This window comes from Ictidomys tridecemlineatus, chromosome 1 (assembly GCF_052094955.1).
Source record: "Ictidomys tridecemlineatus isolate mIctTri1 chromosome 1, mIctTri1.hap1, whole genome shotgun sequence".
NCBI classification, from domain to species: Eukaryota; Metazoa; Chordata; class Mammalia; order Rodentia; family Sciuridae; genus Ictidomys; species Ictidomys tridecemlineatus.
This window is the reverse complement of record NC_135477.1, coordinates 86,735,068-86,759,374: the sequence shown is the minus strand read 5'-3', so window position 1 is coordinate 86,759,374 and position 24,307 is coordinate 86,735,068. Positions and strand designations below refer to the sequence as shown.

General features: G+C 40.5%; 1 protein-coding gene and 1 long non-coding RNA gene across 2 annotated transcripts in view; one reads left to right on the top strand and one right to left on the bottom strand.

Moving 5' to 3' along the window:
• The first annotated feature begins 69 nt into the window (after positions 1 to 69).
• The window catches only part of Map1b (microtubule associated protein 1B), a 105,033-nt gene continuing 80,795 nt past the window's right edge, over positions 70 to 24,307 (top strand). Inside the window, exons 1-2 of the mRNA XM_005328965.5 lie at positions 70 to 359; positions 8,854 to 8,955. Of these exons, the coding sequence (XP_005329022.2) occupies positions 176 to 359; positions 8,854 to 8,955 (286 nt within the window). The 5' untranslated portion in view covers positions 70 to 175. The remainder of the gene's footprint in view (positions 360 to 8,853; positions 8,956 to 24,307) is intronic.
• On the bottom strand, positions 6,024 to 13,224 carry LOC144376352 (uncharacterized). The gene is made up of 2 exons (XR_013436720.1): positions 13,037 to 13,224; positions 6,024 to 6,206 (listed from the first exon to the last, which is right to left on the bottom strand). It is a non-coding gene; the product is annotated as an uncharacterized LOC144376352 (long non-coding RNA).

Sequence of the window (24,307 nt, the reverse complement as noted above, 5' to 3'; positions counted from 1 at the left end):
GCACTCTCCACCGCCTCCGAGAAGGCGGAGGGGGAGGCGGCGCGCAGCGCCGGGAGGAGGGGGGACGCAGGGGGCGGAGCGGAGACAGCACCTTCGGAGATAATCCTTTCTCCTGCCGCAGAGCAGAGGAGCGGCAGGAGAGGAACACTTCGCCGAGGCATATCGGGCCGGCAGGATGGCGACCGTGGTGGTGGAAGCCACCGAGCCGGAGCCATCCGGCAGCATCGCCAACCCGGCAGCGTCCACTTCTCCCAGCCTGTCGCACCGCTTCCTCGACAGCAAGTTCTACTTGCTGGTGGTGGTCGGTGAGACCGTGACCGAAGAGCACCTGCGGCGTGCTATTGGCAACATCGAGCTCGGTAAGCGGCCCCTCGCCCCCAGGGACGCGCACCGGGAGACGCGCAAACACGACCCCACCCAGGGCGCGACGGCCACCAGCTCCCCTGGAGCGGCGCGCCCCGCACCCACGTCTCTCCCGGTCTCCTCCCGCACTCGACCTGGACTCTTTTCTGATCATTTCGGGGAATAACCCGAATATTAAATTTGAGACCTAGGGGGAGAGTCTCTGATAACCTTGAGGGATCAGTCACTAGGACGGTCCGCAGCCACAGTCGAGTTGGCCACCGCCTCTCCCTCTAAGTGAAATGCAGGTGTCAGAGGAGCAAAGGCCATAATAAAGCCGCAACCGCGGGAGGCAAAGGGGGTGATGGTGGTAGTAGACCTGATGCAACCACTCCCTTCAGCACCCTTCTTCGCCTTAGCAAAAGCTGGGATCCCTCTAACCCGCAGACCTGAGGGTTGAAACACCATGTGCCAGGGCCCGTGGGAACCATCCTCACCACGGCCACCGAAGCCCCCGAGAACTGCCTTTTCTGGCGTAAAACTTCCCGATCCTTTCTTTTCCTCAGAATGACTAGGCTAGTCCTAGGGCCACGCCCGCTCCCCCCACCCCTCGGGACTTAGGGATGGAGAACCGCCTGCGCTCGTTTCCCAGACGAAGCCCGCCTCGCCGCTGCCCCTGAGGTCTTAGCTGCAGCTTTGAGAGGGACAATGGGACCCCAAGTTGTGGGGTGGGGCTTCTTTTAAAAGTATCAGCCTTGGGAGTGGTATATTGAATGGGGAAGGGGGCGTCAGCGGGTAGGGCCAGCCCCTCGCCCGATGTGAGCACCAGGAGCGCGCTCGGCAGAGCCGGGTAGCGGTTCGCCCGGAACCTTGGGCGGGGCTGGGAGGGTCCCGGCGGGCGCAGCCTCGGACATGCGGACCGACCCGCCCTTCAGCCCCACCCGGACTGCCGCAGTGCCCACACCCCGCCAGCCGCACCTGCCCCCCGCACTGCGGCGCCCCCACTAGGCACGGCTGGCGGGGCGTGCGCTTTGCGGGAGCCTCAGGCTGGCGGGGGCTACTCGCCCCCACCTCTCCCTCTGCCTGGCTTTGTTGCGCTCGACTCCAGGGTGGCAGCTATGATCTCTGCCTTTTCGTCTACCCTCGGCGTCCTGGCCCTCCCCGCGCCCCTGACAGAGGTCGCCGGGTCTCTCTGCAGCCCCAGCCCGGCTCTATTCTCTCGGGGTGGTGCTGAAGCGTTTTTGCCCGGAGACACCGGCTGGTGGGCGTGGTGCAGTCCGCACTGCGGTCTCTACGGCAGCCCGAGGCGGACAAAGGGCGTTCACGCAGCCCTCCTTCCCGGTTCCCCCTCACCCCAATAAAAGGCGGAAGAAAAGCCTTGTTTTAGATGAAAAACTAAATAAATAAATAAACGCTGTCATCTACTTCTTCTGCACTTGGAAATGGCCACTTGTCCCCAGAACAAAAGGCTGCAGGGTGGGGACTGGAGTTGCAGACCTTGTTCTTTTGTTTAACTTTAAAGCACTGATTTTTCTTTCCAGCTTAAAAAAGGAAAAAAAAATGAGAACAGAAAGCAGTCATGATAATTCATTCGGAAAAAAAAAATAAAAATAAGAGACTTTAAAAATGAAATGTTTTATTTGAGCATCTCAATAACCCTACATTCTCAAACTATAGGCCTTTGATCTGATTTATTCTAATTTTGTTTATTTGCACATTTTTCTCCTGGAAAATTTTTGCACATTCTTATTTTGGGCGTGGCTATTGTGGGAATCAATGACTTTGATTTTTTTTTTAAAAAATCATTTGTCAGTAGCATTGCCTGGGGATAATAACATATAGGGAGGTGATTTCTAGCTACAAAATTTTCCTAATCACCCAATGTGGTGCAGGGAGGGATCCTCATCCTTATTTTCCAGATGAGGGCCCAGAGGCAGGAAGGGGACCGGCTCAAGGTCACACCGCTTATCAGTGACTGGAGTGCCAGTACTGCAGCGTCACTCCTTTTCTGACCCTGTCATGATGTTGGCGCAGGGCAGGCTAATATCTGAGGGAGATTTCAATACAGCAGTTTTCAGAGCTTGCCTTTGTACAGTCATCCACTTGTGGGCAGCGCCCCATGCAGGGAGATGGTTCAGCACTCACCTTCCCACCATAATTATCTTCTCGCTTTGTTACTCAGCTGATCATCCTTTCAGTGTCCCATTCCTCAGGGGGTTTATTCAAGTTGCTTCCGCTGAAGGACAAAACTGATGCAGCCAACTATTGCTCCCTCTATACTCCTTTTCACACTGCTAGCACTTAGTAATAAAAATTCATCTTTCTGATTTTTTTTTAAATTTAATCCTGTTAAAGTATTAGAGATGAAAGGGCACAAATCATAGATGAACAGCTCAATGGATTTTTCACAAAGTGAACACACCTGTGTTATCCAGATAAGAACAGATATTACTGCAATTCCAGAACCCCACCCCCATCTCCTTTGCCATCACCTTGCCTTCCTGATTTTTAATTCCTTAATTTGGTCACATTTTTGTGCAGAATTCCTAAATGACTGTATCGATCCCATTAAGAATCAGCCAAGTGAGTGAGCAGAGCCATTTCCTTTGGGCAGTAACAGATGCTGTTGTTTCTCTGGAGATTGCTCTCCTGGGTCCTGGGGTCTCCAATGCAAATCAGGCTGCAGGGCTTCCAATGCTAAGTGAGAATACCACTCCCCAGCTTTTCATTCAGACAGTCTGAGATGTCTTAGCAACAGGGTGAGCAGGATTTCTTTCCCTGTGCATGACATGTTGCAGCTTCAGTGGGCAGGTCCCAGCTGGGCCTCCTCCAGAGGTCACTCTGATGCCACCGCTGTTGCTGCTGAACCCTGCAGGCCATGTGTGTGAAGCAAGATGGAGCTGCTCCAGGGAGCTCCACTTTTAACTGGGCCCTGCTGCATGGAGTCTGGGAAACCATTTTCTCATTGGTTTTCTTATTATTTCCCTTCCTGTCTTCATTGAGGTTCTGTGGGATTGGAGACCCTGGTGACTTGCCATCTGGTTACTGAGGACCCTCTGGGAAGCCTAGAAGATAATCTATAAATCTGTAGAGGGATGATAGTAGCATGGTAAACCAACATGCCTGAGACATCCTAATGTGGATGCTTAATAAATGCTTCTTGAAGCCAAGAGAAATGGTCACTCTTGTTTTCTCAACTGTATTTACAAAGCACAATGACAGGTTTGGTTATTTCTGAGTTTGAAACAATTGTTTCCATGTCCTCTAGCTTTACTGATTCAGTTATGCAGGACTGAACCATTGTGGCTATCATCAACTATTATTCCTTGGCAATACCCACCCACCTCCGCCCCTGCAATTCACCCTCAACATGGGTTTATCCAGTCATCGTTGGATTTTAACAGAACACCTGCTCCTCAAGTTTGTTTTGTTCTGTTTTTTTTTGGGGGGGGAAGGGGGGCGATGTGTGTGTGCATGTTTTTTAAAAATCTAGATTACATACATGGGTGTCTTGCAAACTGAATTTATTGGTGTGTGTAACTGCCCTGGATTTTGAGATTTAGATTTAGCTGATTATATTGTAACATTCTGATGTCACTTTATTGAATGGGTTTAGTCTAAAATGATAAGAGAATTAAGAACCTAGGAAAGATTTGGGTTTAATTTCATTATCAGGTCTGGTGATGAAGCTCAGTAGTAGAGTACTTGCCTAGCATGTGTGAGGCCCTGGGTACAATCCTCAGTACCAATAAATAAATACAAATTCCATTTTCTTCTAATATAATAAGTGATAGTTAAATGAAATGTAATAAGGTATTAAATTTATTGTACTCATCTTTACTTTTCTAAGTCAAAATGTGATAGATTTCTGCTTGCATCGAGTAGTTGGTATTATCTACTAAGGGCTCTGTGATCCATACTGAAACACAAGCCAGTCCCAAAACTTAAGGTCATTAAATAGATGATTCATTGTTAACCTTCTCTAAGGGCTCACTTAAAAATATATATAAATATAATATATATATTTATAAATGTATATTAAAATATATATAATATATATTTATATTATATATATTTTAAGTAATATATTATATATATTTTTGTAGATGGACACAATACCTTTATTTTATTTATTTATTTTTATGTTGTGCTGAGGATTGAACCCGGTGCTCGCACATGGGAGGCAAGTGCTCCACCACTGAGCTACAGCCTCCTAAGGGCTCACTTTAAAATAACTTCTAACTTTTAGGTCAAATAAACAAATGATCATAAATCAATTATTATTTGCTTCTATCATAAGATGTTTTATAAGATCTGAATTATTTATTATCAATACTTGAAATTATGAACTATGTATGTAACATAGGTAATGAACATCAAGTTGCTAGCTTATAAAAATAGGGAAAAAATCAAATTGAAAGTTAGGTCAAGGGAAAAAAATAGGAAAATCTTGTCTGGGAAAAGTAAAGCCTTTCTTAATTTAGCATTTCCTTTTTAATTGTTTCCTTAGCTTATGCTTCTATTATGGTTTCAGTTCACTTTTTGGCATGATTTTACCAATAGAATCTTATGATTATAGGTTATTTATTTAGGTATTTACAAAAATACATTCAAAAGCCCATTTCTCAGAAATAATAATTAAAGCCCATAGAGGCAGATCAACTCATTAAAGGCCCAAATGACAACATGCAATGCAGGTCATTTTATTCTGCTTTCTTCAATCTGCAGTTGTTTTTAAGAATCTAGGTTTTTGGGTTTTTTTGTGTGTGTCTTTTTAGCTTTTAAAAGGGAGGTACTTTTAAAAAATTGTTGGTTTCATTAAACAATCCTGCAAAATGCATGCATCAGGGTAAGCTTGGAGAAATCCAGATTGTAGACTTCAAGGATACTGGACTCTTCCTTTTTCACCCTGACTTATTCTGTGGTGACCCCCCCTTACACACACCTTTTCTTTCCCCCACTTTTCCATATGCAAGTGTCACATGCACATTCCCCTCCTCTTTGTGTACTTCTACCATGTGGGGTCACAGAACTGAGAAGAAAAAAACCCTTTGTTACTCCTTGTTACTCCCTTGTCACCAAGGATAGACCAATGATAGTGCTCACTTCCCAGGGCTGGGCCAAACCCATTTAGCAGCCAGGAGTGTTCTTAGGGGTAACAAATGCCCTTTTGGGCCCAGATGTTTAAAAACTGCTGGAGTTAGCAGTTGTTCCCCACCTGGGTAAGCCAAGAAGGGTGCAGCAGTTAGAGACTGCTGGAGAAGGAAAGCCTCAGGGAAGAGCTGCACTTGGGGACTTTTGGGAGGATAATCAGAAAGAGGGCCAGGAATTTCTCCTGTCCCATTGCTGACCAAGATAACCTGCTTCTAAAAGCCTGCTCAGAATCTCTTAACCAATACCCAGGATCCCATCCAGCCACAGATTCTGAGAAGGGAGAAAGTAGGAAAGACTTTCTGTGCTATGAACTCTAGAGGTCCCACTGTTGGCTCCATATTAGGCACAAAGGGGAGATACCGAAACCTACTCAATGCAAATGAGCCTTCAGTGAATAATACTCTCCCTTCACTGATATTATCCAGCAGATGGTACAAAGCAATTCTGAATATTTTCTTTCTACAATTGGTATAGAAAGTGACCTGATCCCCAAATTTTCCTTTCCAACAAAAAATAACTAGTAAATCCCTTTGATCTTTATTTGAAAAGTGATAGTAGTGATTGTGCATTGTTAAGAAATAATTTGGCTGGAAATTGCTCTGATAGAAAGAGAACCCTAAATGTTTAGTTTAATTGGAAGTGCAAACATGTACGTAGCTCAATGGTAGAGTGCCGATGAACTGGCCAGTCCAGGGCTTGGGGTTTGATCCCTACATTGAAAACAAACAAAAAACAAAAAAGAGAGAGAGACATTATTTTTATCAGCTGTTACTAGTGTAATTTTAAAAATACTAAATGGATATCTTAATATTTAGCATTTATTCATTGTTAAGTTACTCATATTATATATATATATATATATATATATATATATATATATATATGTAAAGCAAACATTTAAATGCTTATGTCAGACAACTTAATTTTGAAGCAAAGGAAAAAATGACAAACAATAATGTAAGAGCACCAGTACGCATAACCCCAGATGGAGTCATTCAAATAATGTAGCAATTTAGACATTATTTAGAACAAAGACAGAAAAATTGTATGAATTTAATTTAAATACATATGTCTCATTATTAACTTATTGACCCAGCTTGACAAGCTAGAAGACAAAGTGGAGCTCTGACCTGCAGCTCAGAGAATTCAGTCAACAATACCAATTAAGTCAGACGCAGACAGAAACGCAATGATTTTTCACACTAGGCTGGTATATAGTGTATATGTTGAAGTAAAATATTCTAATGAATTCAGACCTCTCAACCTGTCAAGCTCTTCGGGAAACAAAAAAAGAAACCATTTATCATTTCTGTACTAAAAAGAGCTGCAAAATCTCAACATGCCTTTCTTGTTAAAATTTAAATACTCCATTAGCACAAATGCAAACTGAGGCCATTAATGTTTCCAGGGAGACCCATAAAATCCCCCCTTATAATTTATCCACTCTTTAGGGCTGTTAACTCTTCCATTTCTGAATTCTTCTCATTGATCATGTGGGGAATTTCTGCCTTTATTTAGTGGACATAAATCTATTTGAAAATATTCCTCATGGTTGAAAAGGTATTTGATGTGCAATCTGAAGGTATTTAATATGCGTTTCCAGAAAAAAATGCACAGATAGACACACATGTATAATATATGTGTGTGTGTATATATATATATATGTATATAGAAGCATAGATGTGTACATATATGTATGTATGTGAATATATATATCTATATCAAGGTAAGAACAAATTCTTTGTAAAATAAGAAAACTGAATAAATCATAAGTGGAGGTAAATACAGATAGGCATTCAGGATTTGGAGATGTGTTTAGCACACTGCCATTTAAACCCTATGGTCTCTGTGCACAACAAACGATCAACAAGAATGATTGAATAACTGGCTATTTAGAGATATTTTACCTGCAGTATTGTACCCAGAGGTTCAAGCTCCTACCTTTAGGACATGGGCAATAAGTGTTTGTTGTTGCAGAAATTTGTTCTTGGTAATTGAGGATGCTGTAAACAAGGGTGCAATCGTGAATGCTATGTACTGGCTCCACCATGAGCAATCTGCTCGGAAAAATATAAATGTATGCACATGCGCGCGCACGTGCGCACACACACACAATCTCACTCCAGAATCCTGGGTTTCCTCAGTTTTCCCTGGATTGCTCTTCAGTTCTCTCTCATCCAGTGCTCTCTGGATTTCCCTCTAGCCATCCCCTTTGGGATGAGGAGCTGGAGGGAGGAGAAAGGAAAAGTCTGAGAAGGTGGGGCATGAGCACAGGAAAACCACCATCATTCCGAGACTTGATCTTGTATTCTCACTGCTGATGTTCCTTTCAGTCCAGTGAAAGGAGGTCTCAACTGAAAGGAAGTTCATGGCCCCCAACATCAGCAACGGCTTAATAAAGTACAAAATGTTGCCATATTTCTTTGATTCTGGATAAGAAACTTTAATACAACTAACAATTGTGAATAAATGCACTGCTTGCCAAGTTGGGCAGGTAATGCCTGAGAGAACACATGGGCCAAGTCTTGAGATCCACCCTGCTTATCAAAGCCAAGTCTTGAGACCCACCCTGCTTATCAAAGATCATGCAAATTTTGGATGGATATCTAGGGGTTGAGAAACATAGGTTAAAAAAATGAGATGGGTACAGGAAAGAAATCAGCCGGGCAGGGTGGTGCATGCCTGTAATCCCAGTGGCTAGGGAAGCTGAGAAAGGAGAATCTTGAGTTCCTAGCCAGCCTCAGCAACTTAGTGAGACTCTGTCTCTAAATAAAATATAAAAAATACTGGAGATGTGGCTTAGCGGTGAAACGCCTCTGGGTTCAATCCCTGGTTTAAAAAAAAAAAAAAAAGAAGAAATCATATACTACACACTAACAAGAACATCATTTGAAAGACAGAGGCCTAGGCTCCCTGATTGCAGCTCCCTTATGGCTTCCCCACCTGCTTTTTATATTGTCTTGCCACTGCAAGTGAACCATGAGAAAGCTAGAGATAGTCCAGTGACCTCTCAGCCACAAACAAACTCGCCGTCTTCCTGCCCTTTCTCTTCCCTCCTTGGAGGAGAGCCTGTCATTTCCCTAATAGCTGTTTTCTTTGACTCTTCCAGCAAAGCTGCATTTATGTTTTATGAGGGGCAGAAGTTCAGTCCCCGCTGATGGTTATCCTTCCCTTGTGGCCTGGTGGAGAGACCTCCCTGGCCTTCCCACTTTGTGACCATCCACTGCTAGTCACCAACCTCTTCAGAAAAGGACTCTATAGTCTCCTCTAAAGCCTGAGAAATGTTGCAGTGATGTTTTCCAAACCACTCTGAAATGACTAACTGGAAGTCTGTCAACTCTTCCTTTTCCTCCTTAGGAATCCGATCATGGGACACAAACCTGATTGAATGCAACTTGGATCAAGAACTCAAACTTTTTGTATCTCGACACTCTGCAAGATTCTCTCCTGAAGTCCCAGGTGAGGCTTCTGTATTAGTCAGGCTAGAATTTGAAAGGACAAGGGAATAGGCCACTGGCTGGAAGCTTTGTGTGGGACTCTGGATTGATATCTAGGGGAAAGATATTCTTGAACTGCTACATGATTCTTTGTACTGGTTATTATCAACTACGTTAGCCAGCAGCCACAGTTTAAGAAAGCCTACTCCAAATTATAGCTGTGTGGATTATTCATTTTGTGAATTCTTAGATATTTAAGTTCTAGGCTAATATTTTTTAACTCTCCATACTCTAAACTCAAGTGATTGCAAACTATTTAAATGTTATTTTACCCAAATGAAATTATGAATTCAAATAGGATGCTCCCAGAATCCCACAACTTCCTCCTCTTGAAAGAAAAAGGAGACATCTACTACATTCCATTTTATCTTTTCTTTATTATCCCCATTGCATTATCATCTACCTTTCTTACTGTGGGTAAGAGAGTTTGAATTCCAAACTGCTGTTAAAATAGCCTTTCTTTTAGAGATGAAAAAGAACACTACAGAATAATTAAAGGTAAGGACACAAACATTTGTCATCCTTGAAGATTCCTGCCTCCCTGGAGATGTGCCCTGTTGCATGTCTCTGGTGCTGGTGATAGATTCATGCTGAATTCACATCTCTTCTTCCTCTTGTGAGTTGTGACCCTTATTTTTCCCAGTTTGTCACATTTGGGGATTATGAAACAATTTCTGGCCCATAAGAGCTTCAAACCCAGGTTGTGTTTTCCAAAAACTTTGCTATTGAAACTATATTGTGCTTGATTTCTTGACTTCATTTGAATTTTATGTAAAATAAGAGAGAAAACACTTTTCTGTCTACATGCTTTTCTATGATTACTTATTTTATTAGCATTGCTATAACATCAGAAATGAGGTTTAGTCTTTGGGGGATGATTAGATCATCCTCTATTATAATATGTACATTGAGATTTGAAATGACTTTTATGGAATGTCAGTGCCTTCATGAATCATACTTGGCTATAGTATTATGCCCATGGGATTGTCCTGTTTTTTTTTTTTTTTAGTTTGATATTAGGATGAAATCCCGTACATTTTAGTTATCCAAATGAATTGTAGCATTCAAGCATGGATGGGTGAATCTATTAAGAGAAACTTAGGGGGAATTTTTTTTTTCATTGAAAGTTAAACTTGCTTCAAAACCCTATGAAAAATCAGTTCTTAAGTAATATTGCATTGGGTTGAGGAAAGGAATGATCCAGAGACTTATCAGGCAGGATATGATTTACTGAAGGACAAGTACAGTATTAGATTGTCTCTCTTGTTATTTTCATGTCTTGCAAAATCTCCATAACTTTTCAAACCATCCCACAAAAACTAAGAGAAGTACCCTTTACTAACAAGTATGTTTATTTCAACATATAAAAGCCAAGTTTTTATCCTTTTCCTATAAGTTATTCTGGTTTTCTTGCTATGACTGTGGGACTTGTTTTCTTTTTTGTAAACATCATGTTTGTAAACATCTTGTTGTGTTCATTCACATTTGGGTTGACCTTGTAAGAAAGACAACTGTGTATTGAAAAATGAAAATTTGTAAGAATTTCTGCAAAATTAACCATTTTTAGACCAAAGACCTAGCTAATATTTCTCTTGTGGACTAAAAAGATCAAGTCCCTCCAAATTATCATTTCAACCTAATGTACCCTTTTCTTTTCTCCTCTCCTTCTATCACCTGTATAAGAGCTGTTCACCTACCTAGTTCTATCAAGTGCTATGCTTGATGTTCTGTTTAAAAACTGGCCTTTACATGCACAGAATCCTTACCATTCTTACCAACTGCAGAAAGGACTGGTGTAATGATTTTCCATCTCAAGCATATGTAGGCCCCAGCCTCCTCTGGGAACTTAAACCTCTAATGGAGCTATTATAGTGATGCCTGTATGTGGGAAACATGAAGTTTTCCTATTAAGACTGTTTCATATGTTGATTATTCCTTATTCAAAATGCATGGAACTGAAGGTCTCAGATTTTGGAACCTGGAGATCTTTGGAACATTTGCCCACATTTTTACCAGTTGAACATCCCAAATAAAAAATCCAGAATCCAAAATGCTCCCAAATCCTTGGATGTTTAGTCTGTAGATGATAACATACATGTCATATTCAGTTTCAGGTGTGTTTTAGAAAGAGGAGACATCAGAAAACAAGAATACAAAATTGAGGTACATAGAGATTAAAGCATTTTCCTTGGATTGGGCCACGGAAACCTATAGCTTTTCCTGAACAAACTGGAGAAATTTGAGGTGTGTTTCTTAGTGACTCCAAGCCTAGTGTTCTCTTCCCTTTTTATTTGAAATTCTAAAAGCAAACTTGTATCCTGCAGATCCCTGAAAGTGGAGTTAACTGAATCTCTGCATTTAGAGTTTTAAGAATCAAAGTTAACTTTTGAGACAAGGAACAAAAAAAATGATTAAAAAAGAATAAAGCCACTCATTCACTTGGTTTTAAAATACTGAAATGGGGGGCTGGAGTAGTGGCTCAGTGGTAGAGCACTTGCCTGGCATGTGTGAGGCCCTGAGTTCGATCGCCAGCACCACATATAAATTAAAAAAAATAAAATAAAAAGATCCATTGACAACTAAAATATGTAAAAATAAATACTGAAATGGCACCTACAAGGTGCCAGGCACTATGGAGAGTGAGGTGGGTGAGGACATGCAACAGACAAAGCAAACGTATTCATTACTTTTATGACATTTATGTCACGAGAGGAGGTATTAACAACCATAGGCAGCTCAACATCAAATCTAGCATCCTGTGTCAAGTTCAGGCTTCACAGGGTTTTTTGTTTTATTTATTTATTTATTTTTTTAACTTTTTCTTCTCTCCTTCTTTCTTCCCTGGCTTTGAGAGATGCCCCCCCCCCGACCCTGTTTAGCAGAGTTACAGTAAAATACTCATCCCCTGGCATAGTTGATTAGGGCTCAGGTTGTTGTTATACCTCCAAGTACAGCTAACAGACCCTGCAAATGGCACAGCTAGGTTCATTCCTTTGTACCAGTTTATCCCTCGTTCTAGAGTTTTGAGCTTCATTAAGGCTCTTTCTTCAGGATTTGCTCTTGTTCAAGACCACTCTAATCAGTTTAATCATCTAAGATAAATATCCTTTGGGCAGGAACCTGGAATATAAGTGCTTTCTCCACACAAGGTGGGGATGGCATCATATGAATGGGGAGTGGAGGGTCCCCATCCCCCAGAACCTTAGTCCTGGGATCGTTCAGCCCTGTCCAACTCTGGCGACTGCAGTTCTTGGAGTGGTCAATCATCAGGTTCATCTTAGGGTCTTGAGTGTGCTACAGCATTGACCTGCCTACGGTGACTTAGCCACACCTGCCATTCCTGCCATGTCCCCAGGGCACTTCTTGCTGAGCTGCCCTGATGCTAGGCTTCCTGGCCACCCCACATGGAAGGGAGCTGATGCAGGCAAGCACAGTCATCTTGAGAGAAGAGATGAGGTTCTTTTGAGAGTTCTCCAGTCTTTCACTCAAGTGACAGGTCAGCAGTTGAGATTTTTCAAAATAGAACAAATCTTACATTTCCTTATACTTATGAATTCAAATACCATCATAAAGGGTTTTTTTAATGTATTATATCCTAGAAATTTTGTCCCTTAACCCTGCTGGATGCAAATCGTTTTTATAAGTCTTACTATAAAAGTAAGACCATGGGAAGCATAGGTTTGCCTTACAGTATAGAATGTCATTCATTTTCTATTCCTATTGCTTCTTTCTCAAATTTAACATTAGATGTAACTTTTCATACGGTATTGGGGGAGGATCTCTCCTGGGGCTATAGGAAGTGCCCCATGACTATCTGTGGTAGACAGGCACCATTTAAGAACAAGTGAAAAACATTCCCAGGACAAGGGACACCAGATGGAAAATGTTTCATTTTTCTTTTTCCCCTCCTTTTGCCACTGTTGTCTGCTTATTAAAACAGTTTTGAAATTTTGATAACGCAGTTGCTGACCAGCAACATAATGTAACAATTAAGAATACAGATTCTCTGGGCTGGGGTTGTGGCTCAGTGGTAGAGCGCTTACCTCATGTGTGAGGCACTGGGTTCCATTCTCAGCACTGCATATGAAAATAAGTGAATAAATAAAGGTCCATCAATCAATCAATAAATAAAAACTATTAAAAAAAAGAATACAGATTCTGGAGCCAAACTCCCATGTTGGATCCTAGCTCTTCCACTGATTTTCTGGATTTGACTTGGACAGTGACTTCAACATCCTCTGCCTTGGTTTTCTTATCTGTAAATGGAAATGATCATTCATACCTCCTAGGGTTTGCATGAGGATTCAAATGCATGTGTATAAATCTTAAAACAGGCTTTATCACATAACAAACAGTAAATCTACACTAATATTCGTATTATCTCCCTTGTAAAAATCTATTTGGCTTGAGGTTTTGGTGATTATTATTGTCTATGGGAAATATTGGATCTAGATATTTGGCTGGTAATAATGGTAATGATGTTTAATTTGTATTAAAGATGGTGATTATTATTGTCTATGGGAAATACTGGATTTAGATATTTGGCTGGTAATAATGGTAATGATGTTTAATTTGTATTAAAGATGGTGATTATTACTATCTATGGGAAATATTGGATTTAGATTTTTGGCTGGTAATAATGGTAATAATTTTTACTTTGTATTAAAGATGTTTCCCTGAGAAATTGTTACCTCTGGAATTATCAAGGGGTATGAAGCTGCTGGTCTGTGAAGATGGCAGCAGCGACATTCAGTGACTGAGTTTAGTAAGATCCTTTGGGCATAAGAGTTAAAAAAGGAGGTGTTGCTTTGGAGTGCTGGGTCACCAGGAGCAGAGCAGGGCTGTAGACCATTTGCAAAATGGTCCTGTCCTTGTGCAGGTAAGGATGCTGAGGTGCTAGGAGAGTCCCAGCCTGCTTTCTCACTGTGTAACTTCTTCCACTCCATTCAACCACTCAGCTTTCTCTTCCACTCTCTCCAATCAACAAGTGACTGTAAATTTTGCCAGTTAGAAGAAACTGAGGTTTCTTGTAGTGTATTTTCTTAGCTGGATAAATAGTAAGAATTTGGCATATTTCCACTAGTTTTATAACTCCTAGATCACATTCACAAAACCCTTCCTATGAGGTGGCTGATTTTGTAATGTGGATAGGGGAGGTTTTGTTTAAGAATGCATGCCTTTTCCACGGAAGATAAACAAACCACAGCTGAGCATCTTTAGATTGGTGCTGAGTGACTGCTAAAAATATCCTGCCTGGAGATTGGTTTTTTTGATGGAGAATTAAAATCAGTCCTTTGAATTTCAGTCCTTCGGATCCTCTCTTCCCTTTGACATTAACGAGGAAAGGTTTTATAGCTAATATTTGCCGGTAGAATGATAAGAAAATGCTAAACTGCTCTTGGAAAAGGGTCTTAGAATATTTTTAGTCATCTTCCTCTGACTGGACTTGTATAGTTAGTCTGTCATTGTGTAGAATTATAGCTCAATTGTATGTGTCTAGAATACGTGAGCTGCTCTGTGACAGGGAGTGATAGATGCCTTTTTCAACCCTGCTTCCAACCTTTAACAATAAAGCACACGAATGTATGTTCCAGTTGCATTCCATTGGCTGACTTTCTGCTCGGGGAACCTGCAATTTTGAAGGGAAAGCAGATCCTTTATCCTCACATTTTCTCTGTCACAGGTGCAGATCTCAGGGCTAGGTACCTGCCCCCAAGTCCACAGGGCTCACTCATTTTTCGTCACTGCACTGTCATATGAAATGATAGGAGGAGCTGGGGGGGTGGCTCAGAGGTAGAGTGCCTGCCTAGCATGTGCGAGGCACTGGGTTCATTTCTCAGCACCACATATAAATAAATCAAATAAAGGTCTATTGACAACTAAAAAATAATTTTAAAAAAGCAAAAGAAATGATAGGCAGAATCATGGTTTTAGAGGAAAGGAGCAAATAGAGCCTTAATTTTGTTGAAGTAACCAGACCTCTATTTAATATCCATTTAGGTCAATGCTGCCTGCCTAGGAAGGAGACTCATTAAATGCAAATCCCTAGTCTTTCCCCCTATTGCCCCCTGCCCTAAGCCTTCCTGGCCCCGCTGCAGGGAGGGCAGAGTGATCTGCAGCTCCTCCACTCCCTGCTCTCGCCCCACTGCTCCCATTCAGACTTTGCAGGCAACTGCTTGCTCCCTTTGAAATCGTCAAAGAACCAGACCTTCCAAGGAGTAGAGCCAGGGTTTTGTAGTGTCCACAGCATAAGGCGTAATTCCTGAGAGGTTTACATTTGCTCAGCTTTGAAATTTGAGGGATTTCTTTAGATCCACATCCTCACACATATGTGATGCTTTTTTTTTTTTTTTCCAGGTGTGGCCATCAAAAAGGAATAAAACAGTGCTTCATTGCTATGTTCAGGCACCTACATTCCTCAGGGTAGTTAATGATGGCTTATTCAGACCACCCTAGAAATACCCATTCATCTCACTTTTTTTTTTCCAGAGTAGAAAGGCTGTTTTAGTCTGCCGACTATAATGGCTCTCAAGCGGTTCCTAATGGGCACTGTGGAACCACTAGACACAGGCAGGCATGGGCAGGAAGGGAGCAGGAAATTGGCTGCCTGGGCTCAGAAGCCATTTTAGGGAATGTCAATAACCCTTCCATTAAATCCAGCTAAGTGCCTTCCAGAGCAGCTGCTGACACTGCCGAGCAAGGACGGTGTCCCACGTGGAATGTCAGCGCTTTTGTCTTCATTGCCAGAGACCAAAGCACCATGTCTTTAAAGCACGCGGTGACAGCAAGCCATTGGGGTGGTCACAGGCCCTTTCTGTTTGCTGCCTCTATTTGCATCTTCTTTCTGGGACATTTTCAGCATTTGTGGTAGCATGCCATAAATCATAGCGGAAGATGAGGAACAGAGCAAAAACTGATAGATTACATAATACTGTTGAGCACTCACTGATAGGCAAGAAACTGTCAAGGGACAGATGGAAGAATAAGGGAGGTATGCCACTGTTCATAATGTAGTTGGGAAAAGTCACTCACAGCTTTAAAAAAAATACTGTGCTGTTTAACAAAGAAAGTATGTCCTTAATTTACAAACTCTGTATGTGTGTATAAGAGAAAGAGAGAGACAGGCCTACTCAAACCCCTAAAGAAGACAAAGGGCGAGAATGGAAATCATAATGAGCGGTGCATTTTGATTGTTCATCCGTAGATGTAGTCACAGTGACAAAGGTTACCCAGGTACCAGCACCCCCCCCCCACTCTACCCAGGACTAATTAAACCGCTACCGAGGCAACGATCCAGTGTCCCCAAACATCATACTCCAGGGCTTACCTCTTTTGTTTCCGCGGCTGCAGTAAGTCCTGTTGCATGTGAAGTCAGATGTCCTTGATCCTAGAGACGTGGGAGAAAGTAAGAAATGGTCCTGAGGAAACGTGCTTGAAAATGGACCATGGGGGGCTGAGGAAATTAGCAGAAGTCCAAGACAAAAGTAATGTTATTCACATCAGCTCTTCCAACCTCTGATAAAGGATTGCCTGTAGTTAGGACTGGGGAAATGAATGTTCATAGAAAATGCAGCAAGAGAGTCTATGGGATCCGAGAATAAAAGTATGTCATTAAACATGAGGGCTCAACAACTACGCCATACCACACCCCGTTTTAGGTCAAGCCGAGTCTAGCAGTTGCTGCCTGTGTTCCTGAGGGGCTAAGATCAAATACGTCCTAAGGAGTACCTTTGTTGTCACAGAAGAAAGTCCCCTACACCAGCACTTTGCTGTTAAGCTGTTCACACTGGCCTTTTCTTTTTTAATAAAACCAGCTTTCAGTGGAGCTGCGAGTATCATAATCCTCCGTTGAGCATTTGGTCTAAATTCCCAGATTCCTTTCAGCAACACACATCAGTGGTGTGCGGGAGGAACAGCGGCTCCCCTGAGTGAGCACCTCATTTCTGTGGATCCCAGCCCCAGGGACGCTGCTGAAGGTTGACGTTGTTTTTTTGCTTCCTGAAACATCAGTCAGCAGAAATGTCATATTTGAAGAACAATTAAATTAAAGATGGAGTACATTCTGCAGCCCAGGTGAACGATTCTTAGTGCAGAGTTCCTTAGCCATTTTGAGCAGTTGTCCCTCTGCCTTTTCAACTTTTGAGAGTCAAATGAAAACAACTTTGTGGGATTCCTGTCCTTTGAATTGCACTAGATGCCTGCTAGAATTTCAAACAATTTCTCAACTCAAATACAAGAGTTTTGGGTGGTGCATTTCAATAAAGAAGAGGTGATCAGCTGCACACAGTGGCACACACCTTTAGTCCCAGCAGTTCGGGAGGCTAAGGCAAGAGGATTGTGGGTTCAAAGCCAACCTCAGCAACTTATCAGGACCCTGTCTCAAAATTAAAAAAAAAAAAAAAGAAAGAAAGATGGTGCTGGGGATGTAGCTTAGTGATAAAGCACTTCTGAGTTCAACCCCCAGCATAAAAAAAGAAAGAAGTGTCAGTGTGAAGTCCCATGAGGTGCCTCAGTGAATGTATGTGTGTGTACACTCATGCATGAGAGAGAATACCTTATCAATCATATTCTAATTCATTGGAAAGGAGATAATATTTTCACATTATATGGCATATCATTTTTAAATGTCCCCTATCATCAGCCAATTTGACATTAAATATTTACGTTCTGCCTCCAGGCACAATCCCAGTCCTAGCTCTGCAAGGTCATAAGAAGACCTGTAAGTAAATCCTGGACTGAGAGTTGCTTACAATTGAGTGTGTAAATAAAGCAACTAAGTCAGTATGTGACATGGGCCAAATGAGAGTTTTGCACGGATGTCGTCCTGAGTTCTCTGTGTTGAGGATATTTAAAAAAATATATATGTATGCATAAAAACATGCACTGAAATATATTATCTATTTCAATTGTGGCATTAGCACAACAGATTCTAATGCATTCAATTCTCTTTGTGACTCAGGAAATTTGTAATCCAGACTGAATTACATTATTCCCTAATTTGAAACTAGGTTTAAAATTGAGCCCTTTAATTCAATGTTGAAAAAATCAAATTGATATTTTAAGGATTCACCTCCTCTGAAAGCATGTGAGAACAAAACCACTAAATTGGACATATATGCTTAATTTCAAGATTGTCTTCATCTCTCAGTGCTGGAAAATTGTATGTTGGCAGCCTCCAAAGATACTAGGGAGAGATTGTGAAAGTGCAAGGTTTTATGGAAACAAACATGAAAATAATCTGTTCACTGCTCCACAGCTAGGATGGACACTTTGGAAGGCGTCCAATTTAGCTGTTCCTGTGTCAGGAGAAGGGAGCTGTGGGGACAGTTGTGAGCTGTTTCTAGGACCTTCCCTCTTCCAGAGAGTCTGGAAGCCTGACCATCAAGTGCAACATCTCCATACTGGAGTCACTCATGTGGCTCCCTAAAAAGTGGCTATAAAGGGATTATACTAGATTAAGGCACCTTAAACTTTGTTCTCCTAGTCATTAGTTCTGCAAAATCTTAAAATGGTCAGTGGAAAAGAATTCCAGGGCAAAATAAGTTTGGGAACAGTGGCTTACTCTCTCATTTTTGTAGAGGCATAAAGTGTATGTGCATAAGTTTAATTTTATTCAACCACAAATAATACTAATACTACTAATAATAGTTATTATTATTATTATTATTATTATTATTATTATTATTATTATTATTATGTGGTGCTGGGGATTGTGCATGCAAGGTGAGCACTCTACCAACTGAGCTATATCCCCAGCTCTGAACCATAAATTTTTACCAGTCACCTCCACCACTACTCTCTTCCATGGATCTAGATTTTTGTGGAACACAGTTGGGAAAAGATGAGCTAAATGTCGCAGAGTCCCTTCCAGGTTTTGTGTTCCGTGATTCCATGAATTCTTACAAAATTGCCTCATTGCTGAAATGTAGACAGGAACTTATCCTACTCCATTTAGCTTAAGATGATTTTTGATCCAGGTTTTAAAATACTAACATATTTTGTTTAAAAAATCTGCCTGTCCCATCTATTAGGATTACCAATTTTAAGGGAAGGTGCACAGGCTTATGATTTCTTGGTTTGGGGACTCTTGGCCCTTGACTTTTTCCATCTGTCTTTACCTTGTAGGCAGACCAAACAAGATGAAACTTAATCCTGTTTGTACTATGCCAAACACCTGCATGGAAAGAATTTCAGAAGTCAAATTCATGGGTATTTTATCTATGCAATGCCAAAGAGGAAATAGCTTCATTTTGTTTTTTCCATTATAATGAGAACTTGCATGTTGCTGTTTGATGCTGCTTTGAGCCTCAGATTAGCTACTTACTCACAGATCTTTGGAAGGAGGCTGAAGGTTTGAATCTCATGAGTTCTGGGAATTATCTGTAGGTTGAATGTGTTAAAAAGTCCCAGGCACATTGTTTGTTATAGATAATTGAGAGTGGCCTGCATTTTAATAAGCATGATCAGCTATGCATATCTTGTCATGTGAACCATTAATTAGCACAAGGTAATTTAACAAGTCAGTACACGGAGATATGAATGCCCTTGGGAAGCCATGCTCAAGTCAAATTATTACTGACGGTGTACAACTTGCATGCAGGTAATCATTATCAGAAAGCCATGACAATCAAAAAGGAAAAGTGATTTTTATGGTAATGCATCTTATGATTGGATGTTGGTATCTAATATCTTTAAGGTAATGATTTCAATCTCTAATTTGATCATGTTTTGCAAAAATTGTTTAAATTACTCATTAAACATTGGATGTGACTTTATGTATTCATAGAGAAACTTAGAGTATTTTAAAACTTGAAAGAGAATTTGTATACATTAATACCATTAATGATAATATTCCATAGATGGAAAGTAGGGTGACCTAGTGAATCAAAAATTCTAGTTAATAGAGTTGTCCTAATTCCTTGTGGGATTATTATTTTACAAAATTCTGGATTGCAGTCATATAGTCATTTCTTTTATGTGAACACTTCACATTTATTTAGAAATAACTTAGAATTCCTAAACTCAATTTGTGCATTAAGCCAAGATATATTCCAATGATTTATGGAAAATATGAATTTAGAAATCCATTATGCCTTCTCCCTCCCCAATATAATGATATTTTCAAAGGATATTTTTTAAAAGAGATAATGTACTCTTTATGGAAATATTGGAATTTATTTGGAACATAGGCCAAGAGAGATGTTCTCATTCAAGAGGAAAAAGAACATTTGCTACCTACTTGGAATCCAGAATAATCTAGTGCATTTATCCATGTATTTACAGAGGAAGGTCTTTTCCCTGTGCCTCAGGGTTCTCATGAACTCCAGTAGTTATCACCCTGTAGGCCTGAGAGTATGCTGATGAGTACTGAATTCCTATTCCTGAGCAAAACCATTTATGTTGAGGTAGTCAACAGACAGCCTCCTAGATATTTTATCATCATACGTTAGTATAGAACAACTAATATCCCTGAAAGTTATAGTGCTGGAAAAGTCATTGGTTCTAGATATTCCAAAATAACCCAAAACTGCTGTAAAGAAAGGGGGAGTATGGAGAAAGAGACCATAGCAATGTTGTAGATAGCTTCCAAAAAATCTCCAAGTTTGTGAAATAAGTACTAAGTTAACTACATTTATACTAGCCTTGTGTACATACAATAGGTCCACCATTACTAAGCCCCTATCATTTTTTTCTTCCTGCTTCCTATATTCCTTGCCTATGAAAACATGTTTTAACTAGATAATTGTCTTCTCACTCCTAATAAGCTTATAAACACAAAACCCAACAAAGACATGGTGCAGTGGTACATTCCTGTAATCCCAGCAACTTGGGAGGCTGAATCAGGAGGATGAGAGTTTGAAGCCAATCTCAGCAATTTAGTGAGAATGTACCAATGTACCAATGGAGCAAGACACTGTCACAAAATAAAAAACGAAAAGGACTTGGGATGTAGCCAAATGGTAAAGCACCCCTGGATTTAATACTCCAAAGGGAGGTAGGACCAACAAAGAGGTAAAAGAAATAAGTGAAATTATTTTTAAAGATTTATCACGTATGCTTAAAGATTGTCCAAAATATATTTGGATCCTAGAAATAGACAGTTATAGGGCTAAATTATGTAGTCGTTTACATCCAAATTTAATTATGAGCATGTGCATTGTTTGCTTTGTTTTACAGTTATGTGCCACATAATATTTCAGTGACACCCCAGGGGTTCCAGATTATTATTAGGGAGGTGAAAAGTCCCTATAGGCTAGTGACGTGATGTCTATCCCAACGTCATAGCACAATGCATGACTCACATGTCTGTGGTCATGCTGTGCAGAGAAGCCTATTGTGCTGTCAGGCACATAGAAACAGTGCATCCAATTATGTACAGCACATCATACTTGATAATAAACACTGTGGTGCAGAATTATGGGTTGACTAAGCTTTTTATCATTGCTTTGGACCATACTCTTTTTACTGGTAAAAATGAGTGTCCTGAACCACAGACGGCGTGTTGCACCAGCAGCAGCCTCAGATGTGAAGCTTACTCTTGTGCTCTCCTGTTGCTCCCTCGCCCATGTCACTCATGCACTTTTCCCCCTCGAATACCATCTGTTTTCCTCCTGCATTTTCTCTGTGTGTCCTCCCTACTCTCCAGTCACAGCCGCCTTTTCTACAAATACTGTTGATTTGAGGTTGTTTTAAGACAGCTAACATGTCAGCTGCTCAGTATTTGCTTTTAAAAGAAACATTACATTATGTATTATATTTAGTATTATACTCTAGCTTATTTTTGTTTTATTTGTCTTATACATAGAACAGATTATTTGGAGCCTTTGGAATGACATCCCAGAATATAAATATAAACGGAATAATTTGGCAAATTAACTCACTCTAGGGGTCATCTAGAAATATGATTCCATCATGACATAGAAATTTCTATTGCTGGACTCCTTTAGTCAGCAATGGATTTCCAATGCTTGGTAAGATTGAAACTAGTTACAAAAAGGGGAAGAAAGGAAGGAAGAAAAGAAGGAGAGGGAGGGAGGGAAGAAGAGAGGGAGGAGAAATCTTAACTTACAATTTTAAAAAAGAAAACTCCAATAAACAAAAATATACTTTGAATGAGAAAAATAGAGACCAAATAACTTAAATTAATCATAGAGATAGTTTTGTTGTTTTAGTTGTCAATGGATTTTTATTTTATTTATTTATATGCGGTGCTGAGAATCGAACCCAGGGAGGGCCTCGCACATGCTAGGCAAGCACTCTACAACTGAATCACCACCCCAACCCATAGGAGTAGTTTTTTAAAAATCTTTCTGGATTCTAACTTTCAGAAATGGCTTTCCCTCCCAGTTGTAACTGACTCATAAGAAAGCAGGAATGCAATTATCTTCTAACCAGGGAAATAAGGAGGCCTCAGGGTAACACCCGTGATAAAGAGCCTTAGGTTAATGCCAGAAACACAGGCTTAGTAGGAATGACAATGACTGATGAGGTGTCATGGCTTGAGAAACTATAATTAGCTCTTAGATTTGAAAAATAAACTGCATAAGAAATCTGACAATTTGCAATCATTATTTACATTGCAAGCAATTTCTTTGTTATAGATTTCCTTTAAACATTAAGGTACGGGAAAGTGTTTATTTATAAGCTATCAGTTCCTTTCAGAGACCTGGCAAAGAACTCTTGTAAAGAGCCAGTCTCTTGAGAGCAACGGACAGAACCCTTAGGAGGTGAGATTGGAGGGGCAGAAAATTTGAGCTCTAATCCTGGTTCTACTGCTAATTAGATTTGAGCTATTGTGGACAAATTACTTATCCTTTATGAACTTCAGCACTTCTGAACTTGATTATTTGTAAGCTTCCTTTTATATTTAACATTCTGTGGTATAATAATATTAACCCAAGTGGAAGTCATTTGCATATTTTAAAAAAGTGTTTTGCATGCAAAATTGATAAACATAGCTAATATGTAGAGCTAAGATGTGCTGTTTCTTTAAAGTCCTTTGGCATTTTTAGGACACAGTAATTTGCCTGGCTGAATTGAGTATGGAAACATGTATACTCAATCTGTTCATTCCACCAACATATGTTATTTGTCTAATGGGATCTGGTACTATGGGAAATGCTGAGGTTAATAACAATAAGTAAAATAAATAAATCAGACAAGGGCCCTACCCAGTCTCCTGTGGAGTTCTGAGTCAAGGTGAGAAGACAGACAATAATCCCATAGTCACACAAATATGCACCACAAACCACAAAGTAGGAGGGAAGGGAATAGGGTGCTAATATATAAAAGAGGAATCAGATCTAGTAAGGGGGAAAGTGAGAGAACTTTTGCAGTCAGATTTGTAGATTCTTTTTATGTTATGTTTAAGTCATTAGGTCCTGTATTTATGTTTCTTTCTAAATATGATGTTAGCAACTTGGACTAGTTGCAGAGCTTCTGGGGGTAAAGCTATTATTCCTGAGCTTCACATGGATCAATGTGAGTTAAAATAACACATTTCTTGGAAAATATGAACAATGAAATAGAATTATTTAAAAATATTTCTATATAAATATCAACATTCTCATAAGGATTCCACTACTCTTCTGTAGCTCAAGAAAGTAAAGGTGATGGATACAGCTCAGAGGTAGAGAGCTTGCCTGGCATGCACAAGGCTCTGGGTTCAAGCACCAGCACTGGGGGTGGGGGAAAATGAAAGTATCAAAGTAAAAGAAAACTATGAATCATCATTGGTCTTTTACAAACATGGTGGGGATATAACTCAGTATAGAGGGCTTGCTCTAGCTCTACCCCTAGCATGTGTGAAGTCCTGGGTTCAATTCCCAGTACCACCAAAAAAAGAAAAGTGTGTGGGGGATTTAATTACAAGTGCTGAGGTACCAAAATTCTGATGAGAGAGAAGGAAGTGGCCAAAATTTCTGGAGATCAGAACTTGCAGGTTGGGTTGCAACGTACATTGTGTCTTTGGCCCACAGAGTTCTGTGCATTACACTCTGATCAGTTTTCATTTATCATTTGCATTCTGGTACGTCCTTTTCTTTTTCCCATGTTGATTGATAACTCTAGCTATATTGATGAAATGTCTAAAATTCCAGCTTTTGCACGCAGAGATACATCTTTTATAAACTGGAGAATATGACTGAAACAGATAGCTTGCATCTGTTTGGAACCAGTACCCCTTATTGGAAAAAAGAAAACCCAACTTTACCATCAAATCTAATTAGGAACAGATTTTTCTTGTTCCATGAATGTAACTTTTTACTTGAAGATGTTAATAACTCAGGTGCAGAGTAACATTTTTCAGGAGCATC